The 15845-nt window shown below is 42.3% G+C and overlaps 2 protein-coding genes and 1 non-coding gene across 7 annotated transcripts in view; 1 reads left to right on the top strand and 2 right to left on the bottom strand.

Moving 5' to 3' along the window:
* Nucleotides 1-6469, bottom strand: part of ccdc85cb (coiled-coil domain containing 85C, b) — a 46149-nt gene extending 39680 nt beyond the window's left edge. For all 5 annotated transcript variants that reach the window (XM_071478717.1, XM_071478718.1, XM_071478719.1 and 2 more), the window contains exon 1: nucleotides 5751-6469. In XM_071478717.1, coding sequence (XP_071334818.1) covers nucleotides 5751-6465 — 715 coding nt within the window. In that variant the 5' untranslated portion in view covers nucleotides 6466-6469. The remainder of the gene's footprint in view (nucleotides 1-5750) is intronic.
* A 138-nt stretch (nucleotides 6470-6607) lies between these two features.
* On the bottom strand, nucleotides 6608-12713 carry LOC139621835 (cholesterol 24-hydroxylase-like). Its single transcript, XM_071478716.1, has 15 exons — nucleotides 12344-12713; nucleotides 12149-12226; nucleotides 11744-11825; nucleotides 11418-11491; nucleotides 11119-11205; nucleotides 10776-10914; nucleotides 10576-10686; nucleotides 10329-10491; nucleotides 9986-10051; nucleotides 9433-9505; nucleotides 9266-9350; nucleotides 8879-8989; nucleotides 8607-8695; nucleotides 8425-8491; nucleotides 6608-8344 (listed from the first exon to the last, which is right to left on the bottom strand). Exons 1-15 carry the CDS (start codon nucleotides 12481-12483, stop codon nucleotides 8195-8197), a joined length of 1515 nt encoding a protein of 504 aa, XP_071334817.1. The 5' UTR covers nucleotides 12484-12713; the 3' UTR covers nucleotides 6608-8194.
* On the top strand, nucleotides 12656-12728 carry trnat-ugu (transfer RNA threonine (anticodon UGU)). The gene has a single exon. It is a non-coding gene; the product is annotated as a tRNA-Thr (tRNA).
* Nucleotides 12729-15845: the final 3117 nt, after the last annotated feature.

Genomic DNA, 15845 nt, shown 5'->3' with positions numbered 1-15845 from the left:
GCTGGCTCAATAACCTCATTCTGTCGGCTGAGTGCTGCGCTGATGGGAATGAACGGACAGCGGATCAGGAAGCAGGTTCACACGAGAGAGAGAGAGATGGATGCAGATGGAGGTCGAGGGGAAGACTGGAGAAGTGGAGTCTGTCAGGTAAGGGAAGACAGGCAAGATGTAAAAGTTCAAAAAGTGACCTTGAGACACAGACTTTAGGTTTGGGCAATATGTTAAAATTTTCTAACCAGCCACCCTCAATCCAACAACCAACTTGCCAATATATCTGCCCTTATGCGCGTGTGTGTGTGTGCAACACACACACACACACACACACACATACATAAGGGCAAGGGAGTCTTCAGTCCCCACACATTTTCAATAATACAATTGTGGATGAGTTTGTTGGGGATATTTGGGTTTTAAATCAGGTGCAACCATCAAGCCAAAGGGCCTGAGCATCTCTAAAACACACAAGGTGCCTAACAATACCAATTTACCCAAATATCTGCAAATACACCTTCCCGCTGAGCATGCTATGGTATCACCGAGGCCAGAGGCCCCCCCTCAACCAACACCGGATGAGCCCTGCTTCACCAACTCCAAATCGCCCCAAAAAACTAACCAGCGGTGGAATCAACCAATCACCACTAGCCAATATATTTGTCCAATCACTCAACCCTAACACGCTTTCATTTTGCACCTTCCTGTTCCTCTTTGTAGTCTCATTCCTGCTGTGTCACTAAGAGGAGAGCGACCCACTTCCTCTTTTGTATATCGAGGAATGTGGGACATCCCGACAGGCTGGCTTTTCATTGACTGTACACAGCTAAGAGCTCCCCCCATGGCTCCTTCTCTCAGTCTCTTCTGTATGTTTCCATCCGTGTTCGTTTCCACTCCATTATCTGCCCTATCAGCCGACCAGGTCTCACACCGACAGGGTGCCGGGAAAAGCAAGTCAAACAAACAGTACTCAAACCGTTCTCTCAAACAGCACCTGGTGCAACTCAGTGTAGAAATTTAATTTCAAAACGTGAAAATTTCAACAACACCAGAAGAAGTTCATTAAAGCACATTTATACTGACTAGCTCTTTGCCTCTGGGAATCACTACAATCAAAACATTGAAAGAAATCATGTCAGCATTTTCTTTGAGAACAGTAGTTTTTAAATTGGGCAACAACTTCTACATGTTTAAACATGACCTGACGTGATCCTATTAATGTTCACAACTCTAATCGTCTTAGAGCTGCATTTTCAGTTGAGTCTCCAAGAGCAGTTGTTCTTCCTTTTTATAAGTTTTGATTACTGGTATACACCATGGAGGTACCGCCCTTTACGAGAAAGGTACAAATGTAACCAGAGGTAAGGTTCAAGAAATCAAGTCAGCATCTTAGAGCACATAAACGTGGACAAACAGGATATCAGCGACGGGAAACATCCTATTCCTGCTTAGACTGCCATTTATAGCCTCGCAGACATGCTACACAATGACTTGAAACTGCAGCTGAGAGGAAAACACCATTGTGCTGCTGATCCTCCAGTTTCCTTTGAAACAAGAAAGGGGCTCACACAGAGAAACGCCAAGGCTGACTTTGACTAGCTGGCTGTGATTGATTGATGTTTATAAGAAAAAAACAAAAGAGATCCTGAAAACCTGACTTGTTCTTTCAAGAAATGAAAGTAACGATGACGTTTTTTGCGGTGACGTAAAGAAAGTAAAAAGGAACTTTGATTCTTTCTCATAAAAATGTGACCCCAGTAGGTCTTTTAATTCAACACTGTCCTCTCTACGTTTAAAGCTTATTGATAATTCACCTCAGAGGGAAAACATCCAAATACCTCTGTCACACATACATGTGAATATCAGGGCACTGACTAATTTACATAACCATGATGAAATACACATACAGACACACACACTGGGAGGGCTGGTTCTACAGTTTCATTGTGAGCTTTTAGGTCACGTCACTCCCCAAGGGGGGGAAGAAAAGGAAACTTAAGAGAGACAGAGAGTGAGACAGAGAGAAAAAGCCTCTAAATCAGAAAGGGGAAGAGTTCACACTCACTGTAGCACCCCATATATTAAGACACACACACACACACACACACACACATATAAAGGCCAGGTGATAAAGACCCTAATTTCACCATGCAATTTTACCACTTCTCAGTGAGTTAATTAGGACTAATGTGAACATAATTTGAGCCTAAGTGGGCAGGTTTACAGGGTGACTCAGCTGAGTGACTAAACATAAGAAGGCTTCTCAGGAACAGCACAATTTACTCGAGAGAACAAACGTAGGAGGCCAGTGCCAGCAGTCTCCTTTAATGTGAGTCAACATATAAATCAAATGCACGCTGAAGCTCTTAATCTGCAGTGAATCACTAACCTATCGAACCGGTTTCTGAGAGCCTCAGGCATCTGGATGGACTGAAAGCTGTCTCTTCTTTGTATTTGGTTCTCGAGGCTTGGCTATGTAGTGACCTGTGGACTAGTTGGTGCACCCTAACTGCTAGTTGCTGCGGCTTGCTAACTGTTAGTTCACTCTGGTGCCAAAAGATATACTTGTACTCCTGTCTCTCCTGTCCTGTCTTTTGTGGAACAATTCATGTTCCAGAAGAAGTTAAATAAAAGTGGACAGAGAAAACCAGCCAATAATCTGCGACAGCTTCGACTCTTTTGGTCAGTGTTTATGGGAAATAAAACCTCACCGCACGCCGAGAGCTGACGTGATGCTATCCCACTCATGCTTAAGGATGTCAAAGTGGGAAAAGTAGCAAAGACACTTTGCTCTCTGGGGTTATTTAGAGTCACTTTATCTGCTGAGTTAGAAATATTGTTCCTCTAAAGCCATTTGGCAGCTAAAAGGCCAAGGGAATGTGTAAAGGTTTGTTAAAGGTCAGCAGGCATTATTGCTGAGAGGTTCTTTATCAGTTCATCTGGACAATGTCAAAGCAGCACTTTGCTCTCTCGCTTGGCCACTTTGTCTTAATCTCATAAGGCTATAGTCAGTCTGCGTCGCATTATTGGGGGGTGGGGGGGGGGGGCTAATGCAAGCTCTCTGTGACAGCATCATATTTCAGGCAGTCTTTGAGTGGAATTTGGTTCCAGACCACCAAAAGTGACTGCAGACGCTGAGGAGTCTGGAAACAGAAGTCACCATTATAGCTTGTGAAACACAGAGGTGGGCTACTCAGTGCAGCCCCTGCTGCTCCGTCTTGTTTTTTCTTCAGAATAGAAGCCCTCGCACTCCTCACGCATTACGGTACACACCCTGTCCAAGTAAACATGCATACACACACACAGCTTGTATCCCCAAAGGAATTGGAGGGGTGGGGGGGGGGGGTGGGGGTTTGTCAGCCGTGTCAACGCACAAGAAATTCAATTAAGCAGACAGCAGGATGCCTCCGAAACGCAGCCTCCCTTGAGCTCAATACGCCTTCCAACAGTCCCCGCCACTCCACCCCCAAGCTTCCCAGCCAACCCATTCCAGCCATTCAGCCACTCCCCCAACACCACCAAGACCCATTGAGCGCCCTTTGCTGGGCTCCCTTTCATACACTCCTCTCACAGTGCCCCACTTGCCTCTAAAGAAATGGAAATCTTCCAGAGATGCATTAGCCAAAAAGATGGGGGGAAAAAAATGTAATATTTGACTAAAATGGTATGAAACACAAGCCTCTAGCTCTAACAAGTTGTTTTTACTCTTAGGACACCAAATTCATTTCATCCTCCTCCTTTCTTCCTATCTGTGTGTGTCTGGCACCCAGACAGATGCTGTTCACTTAGCACTTGAGCGGCAATCCTCGAGCTTGTCTCCTAAATGCCCGGGGGAGCCACTGGCATTTGGACAGCATTAAATAAAGCCACTCTGCAGACCTCACACCGCGACCAGACCTGACCTCGCAACATGGTCACTTCACTCAGATTTCAAGCAGCCAGTCGAGTAAATCTGTGCTGGAGAAGACCATTCTCTTACTAGTCGAGCATGTAGAAGCTAGCTTCAAGCTGCGGGCAAGTGCATTTTCTATCCAAGGTTTTGAGAATTATTTATTGATAGAGGTGACGCAACATTTGTTTGATCCGACCGCCCATGGGTGCAGTCATCCAACTTGTGAAATGGTGGACTGAGGTCAATGTAGTATTGCTTTGTTTGCTTTGCTTTGTTGTTTTTAATCGATTGACACCTTATGTAATGTCAATAGTGGTTCGGTTTCTTTCTGCATGGAGTTGTTTCCAATGATGTTAAATGCAGAAAGATTTATGATACTCAGCTTTATTTAGGACGAGACAGCATCGATCTCGTTACCACTGCAGCGGTTTGAACAATGAAATAATAAACCTTCTCCCAAGCGAAGCGGGTCGTTCCCATGCTAGCGTGTTATTGTGTATCTGTGCATCATTGTCAGTGACGAACACACTGAGCCAGAGCCTCAGGGGCACCCAATGTCAAACACATCTCGCGAAACAGCAGCTTAGAGAGGTGCTAGGCCACTGCAGACACACTACTGATGTTACGTAATGAGAGCCAAACGCCACTTTAAAAAATATGAGCGTTATCCCTTCGCTCTCTCTCATGCATCCATCCTTCCATCCTTCTTTGTATTTGTTACCTTCACGGTTTTCACGGTGCACAGTTCCAGGAATGACTGATGGATAACATGTGACCTGTGTGATCTGATTTGAAGCCGCTTGCTTTGAGCTCCCACATGCTGCTGACGCTCTGTCCTTGTAAATCAGGGTAAAATTTAAAAAAAAATTATAAAGTTTCAGCTTGATGAGGGATTTTTTTTTTGCAGTTTACCCCCCCCCCCCGCAAAACAGATCATGGTGAGTTATCGGTGCATGTGCTAGCTAAACGAGGCTTAGTGTCCTCCTGTTCCATCATGGCATTTTCATCCCAGCTTGCAGCTTTCAGCCGTGTATTTGGGTCTTAAAACAGGGACACTGATTTCTGGTCCCATGCCATGCATTTCAAGCGGACCCTAAGCACACACAAGTGCTCCTCCTCAACCAAGGGCAACAATGATAATCAGCAAACGGGCCTCAAAAAAAAATCTATTTGCTTGAGCCCCCTGTAAAAGCTATTACGATAAGTCCTCTTCCTTGAGGACCATGAGTGCAGTGACCTAAATCAGTACAAACTCAAATGATGGGGCAGCGTGGGACTGAAAAGGCCACTTAAGGATGCTGTGTGAGCGTGTGTGTGTGTGTGTGTGTGTCCAATCAAGACTTTACAGCGGGGTTAAGCCAAGACCCCCCCCCCCCCAATGTTAATCCTTCACAGCAATTTTGATCAGCATATGCTGTCAGTGCAATCGCACTCATGTGGTCACTGTGCAACACATCCTCTCGGTGTTATCTTCGAGCAATGAAACCAAAAAGAGGAATACAGATGTAACAGGCTACAGTGTGGCTACAGCAAGCAACATTAGCCTACATAGAAATGTTGATAGTTAAATGTAACTTCAGACTCCTCAGGAGAGCAACAATTTGTGGGCTTTGTTGGGAAATCATTCATTTTAGCCCATGACATTTGATTTTTTTTTTTTGACACAAAGATAAAAATGAAATCAAAATGTCTGTTTCACCAGTGTTAAACGAAATCACAGGGTCTACAAGCTATGATTTTGGAACTCATACCAAGCCTGATTGGTTGGACTGGACACATGTGCATCCTGTGGAGCTTGTGTTAAGTCCGCATGCTGTTTATGACAGCTGGGCGTGTGATCAGAGGTGGAGGCCCCATGTGTACTCACCATTAAGTCCATTTGGGATGCTCCTGTGATGGTGCGGTGCCGACAGGTCATCCATGGACCTCCTCATGGTGGGGCCCATCTTACTGTTATCTGAGGTCTTGTGTATGTGGTTGTGGTTGTGGTGGTCGGGGCTTCCAGCACTGCCTGTGCTAGACGTGCTACTCCCGTCCCCCACATCCCTGACCGTGCTGGTGCCCCCATTCAGATTGGTCAGACTGGACTGACTGTCTATGGAGCTCCTGGACCCTGCTCCGTTCCTCTCCTCATCCAGCATGAGGATGATCTCCTTCAGCTCAGAGTTCTCCCTCAACACGGTCTCCTGGTTGGCCTCCAGCTCCTTGAGCTTCATCATGTAGGTGCCCACCTCCTTCCACATGGCACTGGCAGTGTAGCGGCCGAAGCGTTGCCACTCTCGGGACAGCTTTTTGCCCTTCTGTCGGTCGTCGTCCAGGAAGCAGCAGAGCTCCCGGAGCTCCTGGTTGTCGTCCTGCAGCTTCTGGTTGATCTCCTTCAGGTTCCGGATTTCGTGCAGGTGCACCTGCAGCCTCCGGTTGATGTCTTTCATCATGTTTCCATGCTCGATCATCAAGTTCATTTTCTCACCGTCCACCTTCCTCAACCTCCTGACCAGCTCCTCTTTGCTGCCCCGCAGCAGCTCCTCGTCCGTCAGCTGGCTCAGGTCATCCCTCTGTCCCTCGGACGGATTTTTAGCCATGACTGTCTTGGCTGTGAGTCTCAGTTCGTTTAAAAGGTGGCTTGAAATTAACTATCAAAACTCATTTAACCGACCCTCAATTGTGGAATTGTGTTCAAAAATGAATGCATGGTCCAAAATATCAAAGTATCGTTATGCTCTCTTTTCTTCCAACAGGCCGATAATGAAGAAGACAATATGAATGTGATGCTATGGCTCCCCGAGCACGAACTGAATGCCCTCACTAATCTTTGACACGAAAATCCCGCATGAACCCCGGGGAGACAGCCGCTGGTGTTCACACTCCGTCAGCGGCGACAACACATGATTTTAAAACGATTAGCAGTGATTTCCAGTCAGCTCCTGGTCCCCGCCGCCGAGCCCGGTCAGCACAACACACCGCGTCCCATCGCAGTGCGCGCCGTCTCCGCTGGACATCGCTCCGTCCAAACGACGGGAAACACAAAACGCAACAAACTCAAATCTTAATCTTAATTTGACACGAAAATGGCGAACGGTCGAGTGAGCACGCCACCTATGCTTTGCAAGTCTACTTTTGTTTTCCCCCCCCTCCTTTTTACCGGCGGTGCCTTCTTGAACGCGATTTCAGCAGCGCTGCTCGGATAAGCCTCTTTCACTGAGGTGGTACGTCGGTGGACGGAGGATTCAAGCCTTTCCACCCGGCCAGCTCGGAATTAGCAGCCGACCCCCCTCCTCCTTGTCCATACGCTCGGGTTTGAAATCATTCAAGAGGATTTGGGCCAAGACGGCCAATCAAGGCGTGGGAGAGGAGTGGGCAGCAGGTAGATGAGAAGTGCGGTGAAGCCTCACACGGCACAGGCTCAGCCCTCTTAAAGGAACAGGAAGACAAGTTCAAGACCATGAAAAAATATATCATCCATTAAAACGAACAGTAACAGACCACGCAACAGTTTAGGACACTTGTTTTTTTAATATATAATGAAATACGTGTAATTCAAAGACATTTATTAAAACAAAGTTTTATCATTTATTACATCAATCAGCTTTAAATGTTACACTTTGTTTGAAATCAAAGGTTTTCTTTGTTAATCTTTAGCATAAGAAGCTGTGTTGTGTAATTGGCCCAATAACTAAACTGTTTCAAAATTTAAAAACGCAATCCCCCATATGTTGATGTCAGCTCCCTACTAATTCATTAACAATCATATCTTATCACACAAAATGATAACAACCTTCTGAAATTAAGTTTAGATGAGAGGCAACTTTTGAGCGTTAATTCTCTGAATATTGTATCTAACAGGTGCTTCTGGGACTTTTCTTTTTTTTTTTTGCAGTGTCACAGCGCCCTCCTCTGTACACCGTCAGTAATGCCCCCAAATCACAAAGCTGAGTACATAAAAATCACTGCACAGCAAATTCAGAACAAAATAAAATCAGTGTTTCAGGCATTGGATCCATCATCAGTATATTAGAGTGATAAACACAATATAAATGATTTCTGCATCAGTAAATTAATGTGTGTAAGACAGCTCTTCAATTTTCTTCAGTGGTTTATTTTTATTGGTGTAAGAATGGTATATTCAGTTCTTTAGATTAGTGTTAAAAGAAGAGCAATTACACACAACTTAAATGTCAGTTCCAGCCGATTAAAAGGAATAAAACAACTTGGCAGCATTAGAGGTTTCTGTTAGTAAGTCAGAAATCTAGTCTAGGCCACCCAAAAACCCGAATTATGGTTGCTTCTCATGTTGTGGTACTGTGTGGCCATCTATTTCTTGTAATTCCTATGTCTGATAGAGCACACCACTCCACTCTTCGGTCTGAGTGTGCCAGTGTCCAGGATGTCAAAGGTCTGTCCGGGGACAAGCGTGAAATCAAACCTCTGGAGCAGCTTGGCCATCACCACTTTAGCCTCCATCTGAAAACACATTCAGTTTGTTTTATCTGTGTCGTAGGTGTGTGTGTGGATTATTTATGACTGTTTTTGGCACCACCCACCTGAGCAAAGTTCTGTCCCAGGCATGAGCGCGGACCAAGGGCAAAGGGGTAGTAGCAGTAATAAGGCCTTGTAAAACAGATAAAACAACAACACTTAATGCAGAGCCCTTCCTGCTCTCGTCTGGGGCGATGCTCTACCACAGCAAGACTCAAAATAAAACGTGTCTTTGAATGCAACTCACTTGGTAGCATCTGGGTGAAATCTGTCTGGATCAAATGTCAGCGGGTCCTTGAAGAATCTGTCCAGTCTCCCAGTCACATACGAGTTGAACTGAAGTTCAGAGAAATGTCTTGAACTTTGTTTTTTTTTTTTAAAAAAAACATCATGTTTTGTTCGATATGTGTCATTGTCCTTTGTGTATACAAAACAGAAGCACACTATGAAACCTTTTTGGGTTCTGACGCACGCTTTCAGCTTTAGAGGTACAAACACATTCAAAAGTGAAGGACTCACAATACAGTTGACTCCTCCAGGTATGTGGATACCGTTAATGACCATGTCTTCAAGTATATCACGAGATGTGCCTGGAGCTGTCGGGTAAATCCTCAGAGTCTCTTTTAGCACCTGGAATAAGGTTACAGCGTGAGGTGCACATCTCGGGTCAGTTGGTTGAAAAATAATTAAAGCACACTGCACATTTTAGAGACGAGGCCCCTAAATAATGTTGGTTTAACATGTTCTCTGTATGTGGCTCCATTCCTCATTAAAGCTACAAGACTTACAGGCTAATTGAGAGTGAGTGGGTGAATAAATGAATGAATGAATATGTGAGTGAACTAACTACACTACATCTACCGAAATGATGATCCATATTCCTCCCATTCTTCTCATGAAATATACCTGTGAGAGGTAGGTCAGTTCCCCAAGGTTGTCATAGCTTATTTCCTGTTTCATCCCAATTACATCGTCCACCTCTTTCTTCGCTCTGGGAAACAAAACACAATTAAGAAACCATCACTGAACAGCTATATTATGAGACTGTTTTTCACTGCATCATTAGTTCTTACTTCTCCAGTATATCTGGATGTCTTCCCAGTTCCATGATGCAAAATGCAAGTTGATTAGCTGTTGTTTCTTGCCCTAAAATGTTACAGGTGACAAAAATGAATTAGAGTGTTGCTTTCAAATGCAGAAAATGCAGATCAACAACACATATCAAAGTGATTCTTTATCTGTAAATAAAATTAAAAAAAAGCAGGCCAATAACAATTCAGGATAATACACAGACCATTTGATGAACAATTTTACAATCAAACTATATCCTATCAAAGTATAACATCTAGCTCCTTGTAGATTGAAAAAAAACTGTTTAAAGCAGAGTGTATGGATAATTCTGCTAATGTACTTTAAAAATAATATCAAACTCAGCCATATTAAACAGTGGTGAGTGACAAATATCACCAGAATCAATAAAGAAACTCATGGATAGCCCACACATTTTGTTGAAATTTTGGGTCAAAACTTGACGTTGTTAACTTTACTTTGTGCTACAAGGAAAACACAGTCTCACTCTAATTTTGGAGCATTTCACACACCAAAGCAGAAGCAACAGAGACTCACCCGCAATGAAGAACGTCACAAAGTTGTCCAACATAAACTCTTCATCGTCTTTAGTCATGCTTTCCTCTGGAATAACATGAAAATGTCATGTATCTGTTCATGAACAAGTAGTAGCAATAATCTGCACTTCTGCTAGAAATATAGATAGTTCATTATGTACTGAAATGTTAATGCTTTATCTTGTTTGCTATATGCATGTTTTACTCTCTTCGTTATACTGGTCTCTACAATCAATATTTTAAAATCTCTGCTCTGTCTTCTCTAGACATTAATGTCACACAGGAATTATTTTAAAATATCTTCGTATCTAACCTAATCGAATCTGAACTTTAAGGATGATTACCTTTGCCAGCAGTTTTAATGATCTGTGTGAGGATGTCCTTGGGCACGTCATCACCATTCTGCATGGCAGTCTTTCTTTCATGGATCCACTGAGATCCAGTTGTGCGCAGCAGGCGGCACGCTTCCCTCACTTCATTAACGAATGGTTTGTTCTTAGGCTTGAACTGGAAATGCAAGATTTGAAGACGTCTCACAGTTTACCAGGTTTACACCAGTCTACTCCATACAAACTTGCAGTGAAGTCATACCTCAAAAAAGAAGTCTCGGACATAATACGTCATTCCCTTTAGACATGTCTCAATGGCTTTAGGAAAAGGTGAACTATTCTTCATCAGGTCTAAATCCACACCAAAAGCCACCTGAGAATTATCAAGGAAACAAACATACATCTTCACTATCAAGAAAAACTACTGCAGAGGAAGCCAAAAAACAGACTACAACACAATACCTTAGCGATAACATCCAGCGTAACACAGTTCACAAGGTGGAGCATGTTGACCTCTGTTTTGTTGTCAGCAGCCTCCGTAAGTTTATCCATCAATTTCTCTACCCTCTCATTGAAGGTGCCCATTAGGCCTCTCAAATACCTGAAAATGATGGTAGTTTTAGACAGTGGAGTAGCATAGCCAGGACATACCTGCAAAGCTCCACAGAAATTTTATAACTAGACAATGTTGCGCAAAAGTTACCCACAGTCTGGACAGGATCCACAAAGACTGTAAACGCTGTACATACAATAAAGCTTGAGCAGATTCTCCTTTCTTTCTCTTTCTGATATGTAAATAACTCACAAGCTGCTGAACGCAGGGTCCATGATCCGGCGCTGTTTGTACCACAGCTCGTGGTCCTGTGCAGTTACCAAGCCATTACCAAAGAACCTTGAAGAGAGGCATGAAACAGAATACTTTGAAAACAGTAAAATAAGGTTATAAATGATTTGACATCACAAAACAGTGACGTGAACCAGCAAAACATACTGACAGTAGCACATATTGACTAAATTGTTGCTAGGCCAGTTTGACAACATAGTACAGTATCTGTATCCCTGAGATGTATTCATTAAAGGTAATCTGATAATCAGATAAATTACCTTTGACCAAACAGGTTGAAGAGTCTCTTGTACACCATTCTATCTTTGGGGTACTTTGGGGACATCAGGATTTCCTAAAACCACAACCAATAACAGATGGAACATAGAAAGACAAAGAGTTTCAATGCAAATATTATCAGGAAATATGTTTATAGGTTTTTACCAAAAAAGTAGTTAGAGTTTATTATTATTATTATTATTATTATTATTATTATTTGTAAGGGCTTCTGCCATAGATCTTTTTCATCTGTGCACTTTTACACTCTTTATTGCGCAATGCTTATGCAACTGGTTGCACAAATCCCAGTGTAAGGTGTGGTGTTTACCTTGGTCGCCTCTGGATCAATCACACAGATTGAAACGTAATGCAGAAAATTTAACCTGTAAACGGGCCCATGAGTCTTGGTCCTGTCAAGACAATTTAATTATGAGTTTGACTTAAAAAATACTACATCCATATTTATACATGCAGAAGGTGCACTGGTCAGACAGCTACTGAAAAATATATGCCTCATACGTAAAGATAAACAGTCACGTAACATCATCAAAAAGTCATCAGTATCAAAGTATCATAGCTAGCTATATCCTATAGCATCCTATAGGGGGTATGCGTTTTTGACCCAGTTTAACAGTGTTAGCGACAGCGTTTGTGAAGCGCTGACACTAAAATGACTGTTTAACATTTACTTACCGTCGTCTTCACATATGCGTGAAACTTCGCTTGTGCTTACCATTCCAGAAATTTATCGTGTATAATTTCGTCATTTTTCATCACCCTCAAAACTGTTGGCGAGTGCCCGAAAAGAAAACTGCGAGGAAATAAAACAAAGTGTCAGGATGTTTGCACCGTCTAACGTTAGCTAGGCGGCAAGAAAACAGGTAACATTAGCGTTAGCATGAACCAAACAATGTCCCACTTTACTCACTTGTCTCTCGGTGGCCCAGGAATGTGGTCATATTTCATATGAATGTATTTAACATACAAGCAGTAACCAAGAAACGCAATGAAAATCAGAATCATCAGCGTTTGGACAATCCAGCTCAGAAGTGCAAGCAAAACAGCCATTTTGCTGAGACACGTTATACTGGCGGTTATCTGGTCAACAGTGAAGTGTAAAACTCGGTCGATCGGTTGTTTTAAAGCTCCGATGCAATAAGTACGTCAAAGTTCCGCATTTGGTGAAGGAGAATTAAATGTGACTACATATAGTTATTTTGTGCTGTCGTAGAGCAGAACGGGCTCCATAGCTCAGTGGTTAGAGCACTGGTCTTGTAAACCAGGGGTCGCGAGTTCGATCCTCGCTGGGGCCTGTCGGGTGAATCCTTTTTCACTTTCCTTCGTGTCTGCTTCTTGGTTTCTGTCTCAGCATTGGGTGTGAATGTAGTCATATTGTCCCCTATAGTCTCAAACGACCGATAAAGTGTTTTATTCATTTTACTGGTGAGGAACATTATGAATAATTCTGACAACTCACCAGCTGGCTAATAATATAGCTATGGACTGTTAGCCTTTACAACTAAAATCTTAAAGCTACACCTTCAATACAGAATATAAATAAAGTATGGTACAAAGTAAAATTACCATATAAAGTATTGTGGTTAAATTTTACAGTACTAATCATTTTAACCAGTAAAATATGTTTTTAAAAGTTACATATATCAAACTGAATATTTAACAGTCTTATGGAACTGGATACTGATAGCCCAACCATATGCGATGAGCCAAAACCCTAATATTTTCTATATAACAACATCCAAAGTAAAACAAAAAGTAGGGGAAAATGAGTCAGGAGTAAGGCTATTTATGGCTTAAACCTGATTATTGAGATGTCATTTTGAAAATGAGGTCATGTGACTCTTCATCATCATATCCACAATTTATCTTTTGTCAGCTTTGCATTGAAAAACAGACACCTGCACATAAGCACACAGACACCAGTTTAGCAAGACCCTTCTCTGTAGTCACATCTGTGCCAGGCCCCTAAAAACTGAGCTTTTACACCTACTTAATGAAGCGGAATAAGGCCTATGTGGCATGCACTCACTGCGCCTCATAAACTTTGGTTCATGATAAACGTGGCACAGAGGTGAGTCAGAGTTTTCACAACTTTGAAAGTTTGAACCGAATTGCACTGGCCTGAACTCAGAGTTCACCACTCGCCAATCAGTGTCAGCACAGACAGACAAGGGAATTCCTCCATGACTGAAAATAGGATCAGTAGTGCCAAACGAAGCACAGAACTACGTAGATAGACGCACTTCGCACATCAGATCCTGCCTGCTTTCACCTCAGCTGGTGAAGCGGGTAACCCTCCCTCACTTTATTCAATTGCACTCATCTCCAGGAGCACTGCAAGAGGAGGGTAATTGTTTGAGTCAACACTGAATCTCGCATAGGTTTGATGAAGAAATGCATACAGGAGTGATAGGCCAACCGATGCAGATGGACATTGTGAATCAAATGCGTACTTATGTTTGCTCGTGTAAATATATTGGCTGATCATTACACGCATTCTGCAGTACCAAAAGGGACTAAAGGGCTGTGACAAAGTGAGCGTGAAAGGCACAAAATCTGATTTAGAATCAGCTATGTTGTTGCTTTAACTCTGATTAATTGATCGCTTCTGATGCACTTCTTCTTTGATTCCACATGCAATTGCCTGTTCTGTCCTATGTGTAGTAATATGGCGATCCATATGACAGAGAAATATTTCTGAATATCTGATCCGACAGATTTTTGAGCTAATTTGGGTTTCTTAATGTGAGCACAGCTTTTATGGTGATGTTATGGTGCTGTCATTTTAACAGATAAAGCAAAAAAAAAAGGTCAACATGTCCTCTTGTTAAACTTGTACCCTCACCTACTTAGCAACCTTTAGGCTGACGTGAAACTGGAAGCAATGAACAGAAACACTAATCCAAGCACCGTGTCTACCCGTGGGGGGTGATATACACACACTATAGGATTATTTTTACATGGTAAACCAAGCTGTTAATAGAGTGACAGTGTGTGGAGCAGATTTACCGACTTGGAAAAAAAAAAGGAGGCATTGAAAATCTACACTCTGCTGCATTTGTGTTAAAATGAACGTAAAGCGTTTTTCAGGCCACTTAACTTGACACTGAAACAGGGACGCTGGAAGTAAAACATGATTCTTCAGGACAAATTGTGTTTATGTCTCTGGTTTCATCTCTATTGAGTCCCACAGATCAGCTGATGATAAGTTGAAGCAAAAACATTTAGTTAATCATTTACTTGAACAACAGAAAATAAATTGGCAACCACTGTTAGATAGTTTTTTTTTTTTTTTTTTTACAGAATTCATCTGTTTCACCCTCTAAATGTTATTTTATGGTTTTCTCTGTCTTCCATTTGCTAAACTGAACATATTTTTGGACAGTTGATTGGACAAAAGGTTTGAAAGAGGGAAAATTTGATATTTTTCTATTTTATTATATTTAATAGAACAAGCGATTAACTGATTAATATATAATCAAAATAATTGTATAATAATCAATAGTTGCAGTCTCCCTAAGGCGGCCTATTTTCTTAACTTTAAATGCAACAACTTTTGACCATCAGGTAACTTTTTAAAAAATATAATAGAATATGGGAAAATAAATTTTTTTGAAGTTTCACTAATATGACCTAATGTTATTCTGAATAAGTTTGCAGCTATTGCTCAAGTTTCAGGCAGAACAGTAGAAGGTGAGGTCTCTGTATTTAGTCAGGGTGACCAGCAGGGGGTGCTCTATGCCAGTTTCCTCAAATTTCCAGGGCTCTGCTATTTCTTTCAGAACATGGACTGAGCGCTGGGTGAATAAGACTTCCTGGTGTCAAAACATGCCTATTGCACAAGTAAATGAGAATGTTGTCTGTTTTTGTTTCCATCATTCCCGCAAATCAAGATCTCACATTCTGATCCAAGACAGCTCACCTGACCTGCAATACCACCTTATTCCTGCTTGTTTACTACGATCCAGCCACTTCTATCGCCAGGGCCACTTCATACCTGCACATATTGTTCGCAATAACCTCCAAGCTTGTCTGCATTCTTATCTTAAAAAGAACGTGCAATCATATTTTTGGTCCAGGGTCTTGGCTCTGTGTAAACGCTGGAGGCTAGGGGCTGTTTGATGTTGTTGTGGCTGGCTGTCTGCCGCTTCAGTACTACTGGATCTGCAGGGCCCTCTCATGTCCAAAGGTATTGTGTTGGCTGCTCTTTTGATTATATTATCAACAGAGGGAGAGAGGGAGAGGGAGAAAATTAAGACTCCCACTGGACATGAGTAAACAAACAAAAGTTTGTAGAGTCTGGTTCATCCAAAGAATGTCAGTTATTCAGACTCCTCTGAGGATATTGATGTCCAGCGTTGGGATTATCCTGCTGAATATTGTTCTTGCCTGATAAAACAATTTGCCTGTCC

The sequence above is a fragment of the Trachinotus anak genome, unplaced genomic scaffold, assembly GCF_046630095.1.
Source record: "Trachinotus anak isolate AG129_WGS33_773 ecotype Australia unplaced genomic scaffold, CSIRO_AGI_Tana_v1 ptg000005l, whole genome shotgun sequence".
Classification (NCBI taxonomy): Eukaryota; Metazoa; Chordata; class Actinopteri; order Carangiformes; family Carangidae; genus Trachinotus; species Trachinotus anak.
This window is presented reverse-complemented; position numbering and strand designations above follow the sequence as displayed.